We start from the raw sequence: 17,492 nt of genomic DNA, 5'->3' as shown, positions 1-17,492 counted from the left end.
GCCCCCCCCCTCCCCCCCCCCCCCCCCCCCCCTCTGCACACACAGTGGAATTTAACCTTCCTGACCCCGGTACTGAGCAACAGAGGAGCCCCCCTCCACACACCTTATCTTGATGTGAAGTGTAATATCTCCCAGGTGTAGTCCTCCACACTCGTGAATCATCCACACAGACAAAGAAGAGGCACAGCTGTTACTTCTGTCATCAGGATGTCATCTGCATCGTTTTCCTGTCTTTAAACTGTTTTTGTCAGTTTATTACACTCAACTATAACTAATGTAGCAACAGTCCTGCAGTAGTTTGACTAAATCAAACTTGAGCTGAGACGATAAGTTGATTAATATATTAGTCAATCGACAGAAAATTAATCTATCTTCTGACATTATAGTTATTAGTGTTAATTGATTAATCAAAACAAAATTATTTGCACATTAAGCGATTGTGAGAGAAATTATTCAATGCAGCCTTCAACCCAGTGTTTTTCCCATCTAATGGTCGTACTGGGTGAGATCCTCCTCTTTGGGGTGTAAACTGAGAGAATAGACTCTGTGAAGGTCCATGATTTTGATTACTGTGGGTGAAAAAGGCAAAACCTGTACTTCTCCATGCTGATATGTGGTGTTTTAAGTTTTCTGTACACATTTTTTTTCTTACAGTAACATTTGCATGGCTCTCTGAATAGTCAGCGAGCAACGTTTTCATTTTTACTTATTCACATTTTCTTTCTTTGTTTTGTTTTTGTCCAGTGTGTGATGGGGTGCATGTCACAGTGCGGCAGGAGCAGCAGTTTGCGATGCTCTTCCAGTCCGTGGTCCTCCCGTGTCAGTACCAAACGGCCTCAACTCAGATCCCCGTGGTGCAGTGGTGGTACAAGTCCTACTGTCGAGACCGCACACGAGAGTCCTTCACTGTGCCGCAGAGTCTGGGCGTCCATGCCTCTGAGCTGGGCGCCACGTCTCACCTGGAGTGCTCCGACAGCAGCCGCACAGTTCGGGTTGTGGCCTCGGCGCAGGGAGCGTCCATGACGCTGGCTGAGCACTACAAAGGCAGAGACATCGCCATCATAAACAGTAACGTCATAATTTTTATCCTAACGTTGCTGCAGCTGTTTCACCACTGCCCTTAGGAATCAGTGTTTCCTGCTCTCTAAACCTCTTTTGTCTTTGTCTCACAATAGAGTAGGCACCAGACACACAATCACAACTCCCTGCTCTCACTCCTATTCATGTATGACTCCTCGTAAAAGCTTATCAAGACAAAACACCTGTCTTCTATCCAAATGTGTCAGTGGAACGTATCATGTTCAACAAACCCCTTCTGTCATTCAAAAGAGTCTAAAAAAGGAGTCACTGGCACAATAATAATAGTATTTTTGTAAACGCTGAATTTAGTTTTGTCTGTGCGGATGATAAAAACTGTTAAATGCTTAGATAGCTAAGGTCAATTGTTGTAAAGTGTCAAGTTACAGGTGTGTTTATTAGGACTGCATATAAAACCTGAACCAAAAATGGTTCATAGCAGGGAGCACTGAATGTGTCAAGTACAGAAAGCTGGCATCAAATACCTGATCAGATTTGTAATCTTGTTTGTACAGGTGTCGCTGTACAGACTTTTATTGTTTGAAACATTTGGCTTATTTTGTTAAATGTCAGAAAGGGTTATATACAAAGGCATTATCTTACTTTTAAAAAGTATTCATTCTGATATCAGAACCGAAACTCGGAGATCAAATCAGCGCTAATATTGAAACATTTTCAAACAAAACTTAGCCGTAGTATTCATACATATCTGCACAGGTGACAAAAACTGTTATAAATTTATGTCAGAAGTGTCAGAAACCAAGTCATTATAGTCAGGTTGTTTTCAATGTCAATCAATTTGAATTCACAAAACACTGACCTCCTTTGTGAACAGGATCTGACCTCTTGCAGCACATATTAACCCTGTTTCCTGTCTCTGTGCAGAAGCAGACCTGCGTATTGGGAAGCTGCAGTGGGGCGACAGTGGAGTGTACTTCTGTAAAGTTATCATTTCTGATGATCTGGAGGGGAAGAATGAGGCCCATCTGGAGTTACTGGTGCTTGGTAAGCCTACGTGTCATTTTCTTCATTAAAGTAATGATGTAAAGAGTCAAAACAAACTTTGAGCCTTAACACGATTGGCTGGCTTGTTTGTTTGTCTGGTTTCACATTAAGCTCAGTGAAGTTTTTTTCTATATGAAATGGTCTCTTTGTGCCAAAGTATCTTTACGGTTGTTTCCACTGAGACAGCCAAATGGGGTTAGCTCCTTAACATGGTTTAGCCAATGGCTTAGTTTGCAGGGTTGACATGGACTTGGCCTGGACTGTCTTTTAGGTACATACTAAGTTAGACAGATGCTATGTCATGATTGTACAGCTTCAAAAACTGTATAGGATCACATGTTCAGCTGGACCAAGGTTTGTGTGTGATCATTTGTTGCTAATTAACGATTAAACAAGGCTCCTCGAACCTACCAATATATTTCAGTGCTGAATGTCAGAGATTGATCATTGAGTATGTCCATCTAGTGAGGGAAATGTTGGAGACTGTTGTTGCCAAAGCTGCTTCTTAAGCTGTTACCATGGTGTTTTTAAGAGGATGGAGCATGTTGAGGTTTGCTGCTGGTGTAGACATGAAGAGTAAGACGCAGAAAAGAGGGCAGAACCAGGCTCTCAGCACAGTGTGATTTGAAAGTTACCCAAAATGATTTTCTTCCCTTAACTTTGACTAACCAGATGTGCTTGTAGTATTAACGTCTGCTCATTCATACAGCCCCCCTCCACTGAGCACTAATCTGATTATAATCAGTTTGTAGGAGAAGGAGGGGGAGGGACTACGCTGGGATTGGGCACTAGATTTTTTTGTTAGCTTTGCCACGTTGCAATGAAGAATTAAAAAGTGTGTAAAACCACTTTATTTCTAGGTTGCTATTTAAGATCTCTACTAAGATCTCTACTCTACTTAAGATCTCTACTTTATATACCAAAATCCAATGTAATAGTTTGACATTTTGGGAAATATGCTTTCTTGCTTTCTTGCAGAGGATTTGATGATAAGATTGATACCACTCTCATATCTGTAGGTTCAATATCAAGCTAGCAGGCAGTTAGCTTAGCATAGCAATAAAGACTTAAAACAGCTAGCCTGGCTCTGTCCAAAAGTAATAAAATACACCTACCTGCACCTCTAAACTCACTGATTAATGTGTTTCATCTTATGTGTTTAAACTGTAAATAGTCTGCACATACCCTCCCGCAACAGCACAAATTGTTAAAATCAAGACCTATTATGCTGGCTCCGCTTTCTTCCCTCGCTCATTTAACTCTCAGTAAGAAAGCGAATGAGCTATTTTCCAAAATGTCAAAGTATTCCTTTGAGCAAGAAGTTGTGATGTTTATTCTCTCACCATCTCCCTAATCTCTGGTTTAATTTTTCTTTGACGCTCACTCCCTTCGCTCTCCCTCTTGTCTTGCAAAATCTTCTCATGTGCTCAGACTCCATTACTCATTCCTGCATCTCTCCCTACCTCCCTCCCTCTCAGGGCTGCATAACTCCTCTCCTCTCTCAGGTTACTCAGTGTCACTGAGCTTCATGGTATGTAGATGAGTGTGCAAGGGAACCAACATTACTTTCTTTTCAGGTGGGAAGGGTACGCTGTTTTTTCCTCTCCTCCATAGTAACAGTCTACTTGACACACTCTGGAGCCAGTGGGTGTTTAGTCTTTCCCTGCAGTCAGACAGACCAGACTGCTCTTTACTGTAATTATAGTCCTCTGGCATCTCACCATCAACACATACTGAATACATAACATACATAACTGCAGTTGTGTCTCGGTCTCGGCACACCTGTTGGAACACTTTTATTTTTCTGTAGAGTTTTCTAGCTGTAGAGTTTTCTAGCTGCTTTGAATTTTTGGTTTCTCTTCTTGACCTGTTTATCTTGTATATAAAGCACAAGAGAGGCATTGTTTAACAACCATACAACTTGAGTGACCCTTTTTTTTTTTGATGAGCTCCTATGGTAAACTGTCCTAGAATCGTTGTGTGCCCCAGTTTCCAAAACCCCCTCTTTGCCCTCACGCTTCCTCTCTTGGCACGTCTCAATGTGCTTGTGTGTCTTTTTACATGTGTGTACATCTGCATGTGCATTCATTCATTTGTGTGCAGTTTTAACGCTACCACAGAGGAACATGTGTGGTGTGCACCTCATTACAGAAAGATAGTAGTGCTTCCTGCTAAAATTAGATTCAAAGTAAAATGTGTTTTGAACTCTGAACTCTGACTCACATGACTTATGTTCATGTTCACAGGTTAGTGTTCCTAATAACACTCTAACAAAAAAAAATTCTATAGCATCATAATTTAGTGACATGAACCCTGGACACCAAAACATATCAGTGTTATTCCTGCGATTGCAATACTATGAGTCTACAGACAAGCTCGGTGAGGATGAACGTAGGCATAATGGTGTTTTGAGGTAAATGCTAATGTTAACGTTAATAGCATTTACTTAGCGAACATGCTCACAATGACAATGCTAACATGTTGATGTTTAGCAGGTATAATGTTTTGGGGAGAGCGGGGTGATTTGAGTCTGTGGGGAAATTGAGCCACTCCTTGTTTCTCGGCAACCATAGACAAAATTGGTCATGTGACATCACATTTTTGAAGATCCATTTTACTCACCCTGTGATGGAGAGAGGGCCATGGAATAATTTATAAGCACATTTAAGATCAAAAAACTGTTTTGTTGCTGTTCAAAGTGATTTTTTTATGTTCAAGGAGTCCGGATTCTTGTATCTGAACAATTACAGACAGGTTTGAGAAAATCTTACGCATGTTAGTGCTTTAGGAAGTTACAATAAGAGGCTATACTGTTGACTTTACCCTTACACAGCTGGATGACACAATTTTGTTAAAATGGCAGGGATGGGGTAATTTGAGCCAAAAGACTTGGGTGAAGTTGAGCCAGCTATTAGACTGTAATTTTACATAGAGCAGTGGGAGAGGTAAAAAATGGGAAGTCCATTCATCAGGTGGCATGGGACATGACGATAAACAGGATGACTTTAAAGCGATACATTGAAATGAAACAACTAGGAGACATGGCTGCGATGTTTCACTATCTAAGTGCAATTGAATGTTGGGACCTGATGTTTGAGTTTGCACAATAAAATGACATTTATGTCCCCGACCCCCATGTGGCTCAACGTATCCTCTCCCTTGGCTCAACTTACCCCTCATATGGGGCAAGTTGAGCCAAGAGTCCACTTTTTTTTGGAAAGCCATATTTTGAAAACAGTTTATTTTAGATCCAAATTGATTATTCCCAGGGATGCACCACATCCTGAAATATATGTAGATATTTTAGTTGGAGACATTACTGTCATGTCCTTGCTTTAAACTCACCCCACTCTCCCCTGTCATTTTTACTATTTTATTTAGCGTGTTAGCATGCTAACATTTGTTAATGAGCACTAAATACAAAGGACAGCTGAGTTTGATGGCATGTCATTAGTTTTGCAGTATTTGTCATAAATCATACTTTGGGCAAATCTTAGGCACATTTAGACCAGATGATGGCCCTAGAGATCACCAAAGTTATTACAATTCATCCTGAGGGGAACATGAATGACTGTTGAAAATTCATGATGTACCAATGAATAATTGTTGTAACATTTGACTTAAAACCAAACATATCTGGCTCATGGTAGTGCTAGAGGAAAAAACAGGGGCACCCCTAAGTCATTAGGATACATCCTCTTGGGATCATGAATGTCTGTACAAAATGCCATGGTAATCCATCCAATAGTTGTTGAGTAAATCCAGTCTGTATTAAAGCAGTCAACCAACCAACAATGCCATAAAAATGTTCTTATTCATCATCATGACAGCATGTAAGATAAATCATTTTCAAATGTACCCAGCCAGCTACATTTATTTATACATGAATTGGGACATGAATGCTTTGTTACTGTTGATTTTGATTGTGTGAAAAGTTTGTCCCTTCAGTTCCTCAATTGCATGACCATTAATCATCCATTCTGCTGCCAAATTTTCTGATTTGCCTGACCTTTTGACTCTTGCTTTCTTCTTGCTCTGCTGGCCTTCATATCCTCTCCCTCTCTCTGCAGGCAGGACAGGTCAGCAGGACGATCTTCTACCTGAGTTTGATGTGAAGATTATGCCAGGTACGGCAACTCACCTGCACTTTTGTCTCACTGCCTGGCGTCTTCCGGCTTCTCTAATGCCTTCCTAATGTTTATTTCTCACTGACCAATCAAAACACTCTTTGACTAACAAATGTATAACCATGAGCCTGTGTTGACTCTGAACCTTCATCTGACGTTTGTTACAGTCAAAATGAGAATAGTATGCAGGAAGTTGCTGATAGCCCTGTTGCGAAAACGTCTAACCCAACCTGAAATTACACACAGTCACTTATCGAAGCCACACAAAGGGCAAAATCACAGACTCACAGTTGTTATGCATTCCTCCTCCTCTGGTCATGATTTGAATTCCACAGGGGATATATGTTAGCAAGGGATTTTGAGTGGATTTAGCTTGTTGGCACACCCTGAGGAAGTGTGTTGTTAGAGTCTGGATGCTTTAGAGATGTGATGATGGATAAGAGTCGCTGAGAGTTTTCCTTTTCTGTGCTCTTTGGTCCCTGATTCATCAGGGGAGGCAGAAACATCTGCATGGTTTTTTACACCTTGGATCTAATTGTTGTAGTTTTTACCATTGTTTCCAACAGTTATTTTTTAACATTGTAATCACTAAAGTAGTTGCTGTGATCTGGAGGTAAAACCAGAAGTGAGTGTGGCCAAAATGTCTTTAATAATTCCTCTTTGCAAAAGAAAACTGTGTGAGTGCACAACTATGATTACTAAGGATAGTTGAACCAGGAAATTGGTCTGCAAACTGTGACTGATTTTTACAAAGGACATTTTGTGGAAAAAGTTTACCATTCACCTGTATTTTATTTTCTATATTCCAAAGTTTAGCCAAGCGGATAACTTGTCTGATCATCTGACTGCTTGTGTTTCTTGCCACGCTGGACTTTAAATCAAACATTCTAGGGATGTCACTGCATTGTAAACTACACTCAAAATTATGAAGTCTGTGTAATACCTTAAACTGAATCATATCATGCTTAATAAAAATGGAAACTGGATAATGTGTGTGTGTGTTTGTGTTTCTATATTCCAGAGTGGGCATTTGTGGGATCTGTAGTCCTGGGCAGCATCTTGTTCCTGTTGTTGATGGGGATTTGCTGGTGCCAGTGTTGCCCTCACTCCTGCTGCTGCTACGTTCGCTGCTGCTGCTGTCCTGACACCTGCTGCTGTCCACGACACTGTGAGTGACACAAACCTCATTTGATAAACAAACATTAATTTCCTATTTGTGTATTCTCAGTATCACTTTGACAGCAGTCACTCTGCATGGAACGTTTATTGTTTTGTTATTGTTCCTGCGCAGTGTATGAAGCAGGGAAGATGGCAAAGAATGGACCGCCTGCTCAGATTCCTGTGTATCCCTACTACATTCCTGGTGTGCCTACTGTGGTTCCTCTTGCCCCTTCATCCCACGTCGACCCAAAGATCGCCTCTATCCCCTCAGTGGAGAATAACCTGGCTGGAGGTGAGTGTCAACAGAATATTTTAAAAGGTGCAGAGTAACCAGAAAGCTCTTTCGTATTTTCTTTCAGAAACACTGACTTGACTAACCCTCATTTCCTCTGTCATCCCTCATCCTCAAGTCCGTCTCTAACCTTCATAAAAGGCGTAGACGTTACACAAATGTCTGTCGGCCACATGTTTGTTATTTAAATCTAGTCATAACATATTTGAGTCTGGTTGTAAGAACATGCCTTGAACGCTTACATATTGTGTGTGTGACCTTGCATGGTTATGTCTCTTGTGTGTGTATGTACTGTACATGTGTGTGTGTGTGTGTCCACATCCACAGTGCGCAGTGGTTATCGACTAAAAGCCAGTCCAGACCAGGACTCAATGAAAGTTTTGTGCTACATAGAGAAGGAGCTGGCTCAGTTTCCCTCTGTCAAGATGGCTGCACTCAAACGTAAGCCTGCACAGATGAGGCCGGTTTTGGTAATCTGTGTGGCTGTGCGCCAGTGTTTATGTGTTTGTGTCATAGTGTTTCTCTTTAAAATGCATGGTTTATGTAAATAAACTAATTTTCATCTAATCTTTACATTCATTTTATAACATCTAACTGTCCTTACTGAGAAAAAGACGTTTCACATTTTCAAAAAGGAAGGTTAATTTGTAAGGTCCCTGTGTATCAGTAATACTCTAAGATGTTAGCTGAAGTGGAAATCAGAGAATATTGACTTTTCTATCCTTCTCTCATTTTATAATCAAACATATTAAATACCTGACAAATCACAGTACTTCATCACATTGCTGCAGAAATCAGGAAAACATTTCTGCTTATTGATGTGCCACATTGCTTACAGTATAAAAGAGATAATCTTCACAGTATAAGCAGCATGGCGAAATCTCTGACTGTTGACAAACGTATATAGTCTCACATTACTCACACTACACATCGTCATAATGCCCACCCCACGTTGATTATGTTGTGTATCATTTGGACATCTCAGAGAGTAATTATTGTGATTATGCCATGGTCACACAAAAGAGGGCGTTTTTAAGGTTTGTTAGTAGGAGCACATTTTTAGGTTTATTTCACCAGTGAGAGTTAATTGATGGTTTGGTTACCTGTAGTTTAATGGGCATGTTTCACGCTGATTTATTGCAGTTGCCAGGGATTAATGTGTGCCAGTTTCATCAGAAAGAAGTGCTTTGTCTTGTACACATTTAATAGATGTAGCTGGGGATATTTGTTTTAACAAATTCCATGAAAACACCAAATCATTGGTCTGTCTCTTAATACTTTCTGTCCGTGGCTCTCAGCCCATTGGTTCCTACTGATGCTGAAAAAGATCTAAAAACAGGTTTTTTTTAAAGCTCAGTATTTTTCTTAAACATCTGGTCACTGTTGTTTTTAGTAAAAGTTACTTAAACAGAATTAAATAGTACATTTGTTGGGGACTATTTTCAACGGAGCATTAATACATGTTTGGTGCTATGGAGAGTATTCATGCATAAATTTACATTTTTATAAATAAACATGTTACCCAGTGACTTATTTATGTGCTTTGCAAAGGAGGTCTAGAGCACAGAGAAAAAACCTGTATCAGGCTTTGCCAACACATACAACTTGTTGTTGGTTTTGGTCCTTTCTTAGCATTTGTTGACTACAAGAAAAAAGAATATCAGTTATCCTTTAAATTGGTTGTGACAGTAGTTTGAGGTGGCACATGAGCCATTTCTGGCCTCAGTAATCAGTAATCAGCTATAGTCAGTGCTCATGATTATATAGTCATAGTCACCTCAAATAAGAGAGTAGATAATGCTCCCAAACACCTACATAGTACTTCCAGCAGTAGATCACATCTTACTGTTGAAATGTTTGATTGCATCATTTCACAGCAATAGTTGGGTACTCCAGTGGGCATTACAGAAAACCTGGAAAATGTTTTCCAAAATAATTTTATGATGAAAAAAGACTGATGTGTCTCTCTCAACAGCCAGCAGCATGTCAGAGCTGAGCTCTCTTCATGATGGAGGGAATACGGACTTCAGACACACCTATCAGACAGTCCAGATGAAGGCGCTCCCGCCCATCGCAGACCTGGACGACCAGTCGCTGCTGAGAGCAGCTCCACCTACACAGAGTCGAAGGCCCCGACGGGACAGAGGCAACCACTCAGACGATGAGCTGGACAGAAGGTATAACTATGGTGTTAGTGCATGTGTTCATGTGTTAAGAGGGTACAGATCACAGGAAATGGTATTATTATTTCTGTAATGCAACCTCAGTCCGGGAGCAGAGTATTGTTAAATAATGTCTAATGACTTCATTGGTTGAAATTTTAGGTAAACTCACACATGAATCACAACATTACCAGTAAGGATGCACTGTTTTCCTGGAAGTAGGGGTGTCCCATATCATATCGTTCACGATATATTGGTTCTTATTATGATTTTAAAAGATATATGTCACAATAATGGCGTTATTCTGACTTGTTGACTTTATGACGTCATACCGTTACACAACAACAACATGCATTGCTGAACGTGAAAGTAACAGTGCTACTCCTCCACTGTGGAGTTAGTTCAAGTGCCCATTATGCGAGATCTTTAATTCCCCCCACAACATTTCGCTGATAATAATATCTGTAATACCTGGCTTTACAGACAAATATAACAAACATATATTTGCTGGATTTGATGATGATGTCTATTGGATATGAATCTATTGGCACTACAACTCACTCCACCCTGCCAACTTTCTCACGCTGAACTGTGACAAGTCGATCACGATCATCATTGGACCCAAAGCCTTCATCAAAACCACACACAATTTATCCGTCACCATCACCAGCTCCACTCTGTCTCGCTCCCCACACATCTGCGACCTCGGAGTGATCTTCGCCAGCAACCTCTCATTCAAACACCACACTAATCTCGTCACTAAAATCGTCCTTTTTTCACTTGAAAAACACTTTTTGCTGCTGCTGAATCTCTGATCCATCCCCCACATACATCCTCCAATCCTCCAACCACCTCAAGTTGCCTATTTGTCCCACAATTAATTAAATTCAAAGGCCACACTCCATCCCATTGCTCCTTCCATACCAACCTCCTATCCCCACCATCCAGGACCAAGCACCAGACCTGGAGTGACTGCTCCATATCCTGCGCTATTCTGCATTTTGTATTGGGTTTTAGACATAATTTTAAGGTTCATTGTGTAATATTTAGGAGGATCTAGACAGAAATGCAATATAGGATACATAACTTTGTTTTCAGTGGTGTATAAAGACCTTACTTAATGAACCATTATGTTTTTATTACCTTAAAATGAACCATTTCTGTCTACATACACCGCGGATCCTCTTACATGGACGTCGCCATGTTGTGACGCCATGTTTATAGTAGCCCAAACGGATTTACAGAGCGTGTTTTGTCACTACGTTGAATACATACAAAGAAGAAGAAAAAGAAGAAGAAGTAGTAGTGGTCATCTGGTCTGAGCATGTCGGCCACCCTAGCTTCTCCTATGCGCCTACAAAGGGAAGGGGGAGCAGTGATTGAGTAGATGGTTTCAATTCGCAGCCCTCACCACTAAATGCCACTAAAACCTACACACTGAACCTTTAAGTGTCTAAGTATCTAGCGCTCTATAAATAAAATGTATTATCATTACATTTCACTGTGTGCTGAGTTGTGTCACTCTTCCTTGGTGTAGGTGGAACTCCCGCTCAGAGCACCTGCAGAGAAAGACGTTGAGCAGAAGAGGGCGTGCCGGCTCCCTGGACGAGCTGGAGGATTTCGCTCGGTCTTTCGGCTCCCGTGGTCGTCGGGCGCAGCCTTCCGATCGGGCTTATGAGCGGGATTACAGCCCTCCCAGGCGTTTCTACAGAGATGAAGATGATGAATGGGACCGCCGTAGCCCCTCACCTTTACCCCAGAAGAGAAGGGACACGTGGGACAGTGATCGACCCTGTCGACCGCCCCAAAGCAACGGATATGACGACACCTTCCTCAGCAGTGTGCTGGACAGCAAGGCGAGGGGGCGGGGAGGGGACAGAGGTGCTGCCAGACTGGACGAGGACAGTGACACTCCCTCTAAAGGCAGCTCCAGAGGAAAGGCCAGCGATAGTTACTACAGCCGGTCACCCAGCAACCGTCCAGAAGAGGAGGACTCTTTGCCTCCGTACTGTGAGTGGGAGGCGGAGCGGTACCGCAGGGCTGCCCCAAACACAGACCGGTACCGCAATGAAGAACCTCCCAGATCAGACCGATACAGGACCACTGAGCCAGCCATGAGGCCTTTCTCTTACACCCGCCCCCACCAGGGAATGTCCCAAACACTACAGGGGGGCCGAGAGGAGAGAGATAGGACCCGAAACCTGGTGAGTTACTTGTAGCAGGAACAAGGACTTCCTTCCTCTTCAGCTCTTCAGGAAAGAGCCTCTTAATCCAGTAAATAGTCACAGGATACATCTGGGTATATTCCATAGTTTTCTTATTGTCAGCAAATCCCAAGAAAAGTCCTAAATTATGAATAAAGTGTTGTCTATGTAGCCAAAGCCTGATGTAGCGTATTCCACTGTTGTCTATAAAATATTAAAAACACATCAGTCACGTTGTTGCACTTTTAGACAGTTTCCATAAGTAGAATTGTTCTTCTCACATCAGTGCAGGAAGATAAAGTTAAATAGAGATCTTCCATCAGTCTGTTAGTGGGTTCACATACTTGTTCGCAGATAATTTATGTTCTGGTTCAGACACTCTGGTTTTATCCTTTTAACACACTAATACACTTCAATACCAAGTTAATAATGTGGGCAAAAATTAAACTTAAATTTATTTGATCTGTATTTATTATATAGACCTCTCAGGAACACTTGGGGCCTCACACAAATTTTGTATACAATACTAGTGAATGCTGAAAAGTGGTGACGGTTAATGGTTACCTTATGTACTGATGCTTTAGTTATATTATTGTTGTTGTTGTCAGGGGCATGACCTCAATGATGAGGACATATGAGGCACAAACTGCACTCAGTTAATTAAAGCACAAATAGAATACAAAAAACTATTAAGTTGTATATTTATAATTCAGCTTCTTTTGCTGAATCATATTTTTTAATTGCAGACTGACAGCAAAAACCACAAGACCGGGTACCAGTCCACAGCCCGATGCTGGGGACCTCTGCACTAGCCCACAAAATGTGTATTATTCTGCAGCTGAAATTTGTCGCCAACAAATGTTTACTCCTGTTTGATTAACTTTTAAACTACTTTTAACTACAGTGCCCAGCTGTTAAAAATAAAACTATGAGATGGCATGGCAACATGCCCGGCTCGAGTCCAGCTGGGACCTTTGCTGAATGTCGGCCCTTCTTTATCTCTTCCCCTCTTGTTGTCAGCTCTCTACTGTATCTATCAAATAAAGGCAATTGCCCCACAGTGACTTAAAAATATAATATACACACATACATATATATATATATATATACTATATATATAAAATATAAACTAAATATTTGATGGAAAAAATGCGCTTGGGGAAATCAAAAAGTACTTTTCGTGGGATTTGTTGACAGTAAGAATGAAATAGAATAACTCTTTGCTTTGTGTAGAGACATTTGAAAATGTTTTAACAGTTTTATCTGATAATCTGATCGTCTCTTGTGCCATGTATATATAAGATGTATGGTCTTAACACGGACTCATTTTAATTTAGTTCTGATATGATTTTATTTAGGTAGCTGTAACATTTTTAGGAGTAAATGAAATCACAAATGCATGATTTAACTCAGATACTGTATAATCTGGCCATGCTTGCAACCATCTCAGTGTTACAAATGCTTACATACTGGCTTACTAATGTGATTTTCCCACTGGAATCAGTATTAGACATTTTTACTAATATGGTTTGAGCTGAAGGATTTCTTTAAAAACTTGAGACACCTCTGGCACCAGGCTGGACTAACATAGCATGAGCATGAATGCAAAGTCTCTAACGTCTGGCTTTTGGTGTATTTCTTCGACAGAGCACTGCACTGAGCAGGGACTCTCTCATAGTGTAACAAGGTTTCCCAGCCTCGACCCGCACTGCACTGCCAATCTGTTCATTTAAACCGTCCTGTTGCCACGCAGGAGAGGCTAACTGTTCTGACATCAGCCACATGAAGTCTGGTTCGTCTCGCTGAAATAACTGCATGGAAAAAAACAACAGTAGCGGATGGAAAACACTGAGAAATGAATGTGCACACGCATGTGCTCTTTTTCCTCATGTGCATGAATTATAACGTGCATTTATGTATGTGTAGCCTACAGATTGTGCAACAATTTGATGAGTTGAGTGACTGGATTTACTCACACCAGTGCCAAGATGTTTTATTCTATTATTATCTGCCACTTTTACAATGGAAAACAAAGCAGGAGATCTTGTGTTTTCCTCCAGACTTCATACTTCTTACTCAGTAGGGGAGACCGGGTATGGTTGTAACATAAACACTACTTTAAAAAGTGTTACAACCATCCACTATACATACAACTAGGGACTTTCTTGATTTTAATATTTTACTCCAGGGTTACCAGCATTCATTTGTCAGTACTGTGACCAGTACTTCTCATTCACATGTTGTTCACATGTTGGCGTGTGTATCGGCACTCAATCTTTTCCAAACTCGGTCTCCGCTGGTGGAGAAGGCAGAGAAGCATACGGGCAGCTTGTGAGAGGTGCCGGTGCACAAGAAAAAGTTCTGGTAGGCCAAAGTGTAAAATATAGAAGTGCTTGTGCTGCGTACCGGTGTGTACTGGCCCACTTCAAGCACTGACTGTGACTCTGATTAAGAATATACACACAGACACACAACTCTTTTTTGTTAGACCTAAGGATGTACAAAGATGTTCTTTAGTCTTTTAAAAGTACATTTTAGTAGTATTTATTAAGTATACTGTTAAGTAAGTTTATTCTATAGATATATTTACATACACATACTGTACATGCGCGAGTCATCAGACATAGTCTGTTACAGAGAGAGAGAAACATTGTTCTTTTATATCACTACCTGTTTTTGAAGCATATCATATGGTGTGGCATCTATTTTTGCTTCTTTTGTCTTACTGTTACAACCTACCCCAATATGGGTTACAACCTACCCCCGTATTGGGGTAGGTTGTAACAAGGGAACACAATGCATTTGACATCAACTCACAAGGTCTGTAATATTCTTGTAGAGGATTAAGTGCCATGTGTAGTGAACAAATGTGGGTACTTTGTATAAAAGTTTGAGAACTCTAGCTACAAAATTCAGTGAGTTATAGTTGCTGAAGCAAAAAGTGTTACAACCATACACGGTCTCACCTACTGCAACTCAGGTTCACTTCACACTGTATTTGTGTTTGTCTGCTGTTGATATTTTACTGTAAGTACTGTACCTTGACTTTGTTCTGCCAATTGCACTGCTTAAATACTTTTTAAATAAAGAAAACTCTTAAGTCTTCACTGTCTTACATGAATGTATTTTTATTATCTCAGCTGATGGAGACAAGATACATACATACATTAATCATTGTTGATTAAAGGTCCATGTTTAGTGAGATACTTTTGTCATGTTGCTGAGCAAACGTATATGTCTCAACATTTTTATTAATTTGTTTTTTCAAACAAGGGGATGAAGTATTAACTCAGAACAGGTCAAAGTACATTTCCAGCACAGAACTCAAAATAGTGTATGCAGATCACAGTATTATATCTGGTGCTTTGGCAAAAAGGCAAAAACAAAAAAAACGTACAAACAACATACTTTATCTGATTTAGTGTGAATTCCAGGTTGAGTCCTAAATTCAAATAATTTATGATGCTTTAAACACAAAGCTCTGAAATATCAGTTGAAATCAAAGTCTATATATGAACTTTTTCAGTCTGTTTTCGGGAGCAAAAATTCAGCGTTTTATTTTAGAGTGATAGTTCTCAACACATAATAATAATAATAATAATAATAATAATAATCCTTATTTGTAGAGCACTTTTCAAAAACAAGTTACAAAGTGCTTTAACAAGTGTAAAGAATAATACAAAAAAGATAAGAGCATGAAAATTTAATATAAAATTAGTAAATGTGTGTCATGTCCACACATGACACAAAATACATATAAAATACCCTTTGTTTGTCACTGAATCTGATATTTGAGTGGTTATTTGATGATGTGTGATAAAGTGTATGTACCTTGAATAAAGCCTGTGTTTTTTATCGTAGCTTATCAAATGTACAAACCAACTAAATAAACACTAGAGCTTTACTGACAACATTCATCTACAGATCTACACACAATCAGCACATCTTATCATGAGAAGCATGTGTGCAGCTTTAAAATGTTTATACAAACGATCAAATGGCTCTTTGTGGTCGTTTTGCATCTCTTTCTGGTTGTTTTGTGACTGTGGTCGTTTTGTGACTCTGGTCGTTTTGCAACTCTTTGTGGTAGGGGTGGGGGAAAAAATCGATACAGCAGATGAATTACAGATGGGACTTTTAACTTTTTGGTACTAGAATAATAAAATCTATTGCTTTTTTAGTCCACTAGAAAACTTAACAGGACCATATAGAGGACTGAAAAAGTGATATGGACAAACAGAGAAATGTATCTTTTTAGATAAACAGATGTTGACAAAGTTTGACTTTAGGGACCTAATTGGAAGTTGGAAAACGGTAATAAATTGCAATATGTATTTAAAATCGTGATAATATCGTATCGTGGGGCCTTTTTTTACTTTGTGGTCATTTTGCAACTCTTTGTGGTCGTTTTGTGACTGTGGTCGTTTAGCGACTCTTTGTGGTTGTTTTTCGACTGTGGTTGTTTTGTGTCTCTTTGTGGTTGTTTTGCGACTCTTTGTGATCGTTTTGCAACTCTATATGGTTGTTTTGTGTCTCTTTGTGGTTGTTTTGCGACTCTTTGTGGTCGTTTTGCAACTCTATGTGATCGTTTTGTGACTCTTTGTGATCGTTTTGTGACTGTGATCGTTTTGTGACTCTTTGTGATCGTTTTGTGACTCTTTGTGATCGTTTTGTGACTGTGGTCATTTTGTGACTCTTTGTGGTTGTTTTGCGACTTTTTGTGGTTGTTTTGTGACTGTGGTTGGTTTGTAACTCTTTGTGGTTGTTTTACGACTTTTTGTGGTCGTTTTGCAACTCTTTGTGGTTGTTTTCTGACTGTGGTTGTTTTGTAACTCTTTGTGGTTGTTTTGCGACTCTTTGTGGTTGTTTTGTGACTGTGGTTGGTTTGTAACTCTTTGTGGTTGTTTTACGACTTTTTGTGGTCATTTTGCAACTCTTTGTGGTTGTTTTGTGACTGTGGTCGTTTTGTGAATCTATGTAGTCGTTTTGCGACTCTTTGTGGTTGTTTTGCAACTCATTGTGGTCGTTTAGTGACTGTGGTCGTTTAGCGACTCTTTGTGGTTGTTTTGTGTCTCTGTGGTTGTTTTGTGACTGTGGTCGTTTTGTGAATCTATGTGGTCGTTTTGCGACTCTTTGTGGTCGTTTTGCAACTCATTGTGGTTGTTTTGTGACTGTGGTCGTTTTGTGACTCATTGTGGTCGTTTTGCAACTTTTTGTGGTTGTTTTGCGACTCTTTGTGGTCGTTTTGCAACTCTTTGTGGTTGTTTTGTGACTCATTGTGGTCGTTTTGCGACTTTTTGTGGTTGTTTTGTGACTGTGGTCGTTTTGCAACTTTTTGTGGTTGTTTTGCGACTCTTTGTGGTTGTTTTGTGACTCATTGTGGTCGTTTTGCGACTTTTTGTGGTTGTTTTGTGACTGTGGTCGTTTTGCAACTTTTTGTGGTTGTTTTGCGACTCTTTGTGGT

At 40.1% G+C, this 17,492-nt stretch overlaps 1 protein-coding gene across 5 annotated transcripts in view; it reads left to right on the top strand.

The window, feature by feature from the left end:
• The window catches only part of ildr2 (immunoglobulin-like domain containing receptor 2), a 17,158-nt gene extending 2,425 nt beyond the window's left edge, over positions 1 to 14,733 (top strand). Inside the window, exons 2-10 of one of the 5 annotated variants that reach the window (XM_046053512.1) lie at positions 745 to 1,068; positions 1,963 to 2,082; positions 6,153 to 6,209; positions 7,231 to 7,377; positions 7,501 to 7,662; positions 7,990 to 8,103; positions 9,638 to 9,839; positions 11,362 to 12,028; positions 13,676 to 14,733. In XM_046053512.1, the coding sequence (XP_045909468.1) occupies positions 745 to 1,068; positions 1,963 to 2,082; positions 6,153 to 6,209; positions 7,231 to 7,377; positions 7,501 to 7,662; positions 7,990 to 8,103; positions 9,638 to 9,839; positions 11,362 to 12,028; positions 13,676 to 13,711 (1,829 nt within the window). In that variant the 3' untranslated portion in view covers positions 13,712 to 14,733. Of the gene's footprint in view, positions 1 to 744; positions 1,069 to 1,962; positions 2,083 to 6,152; positions 6,210 to 7,230; positions 7,378 to 7,500; positions 7,663 to 7,989; positions 8,104 to 9,637; positions 9,840 to 11,361; positions 12,029 to 12,774 lie in introns of all 5 variants that reach the window. The other 4 variants (XM_046053511.1, XM_046053513.1, XM_046053515.1 and 1 more) reach the window with 4 other exon arrangements.
• The last annotated feature ends 2,759 nt before the right edge of the window (positions 14,734 to 17,492 follow it).

The sequence above is a fragment of the Micropterus dolomieu genome, linkage group LG07 (genome assembly GCF_021292245.1).
Source record: "Micropterus dolomieu isolate WLL.071019.BEF.003 ecotype Adirondacks linkage group LG07, ASM2129224v1, whole genome shotgun sequence".
NCBI lineage: Eukaryota > Metazoa > Chordata > Actinopteri > Centrarchiformes > Centrarchidae > Micropterus > Micropterus dolomieu.
This window is presented reverse-complemented; position numbering and strand designations above follow the sequence as displayed.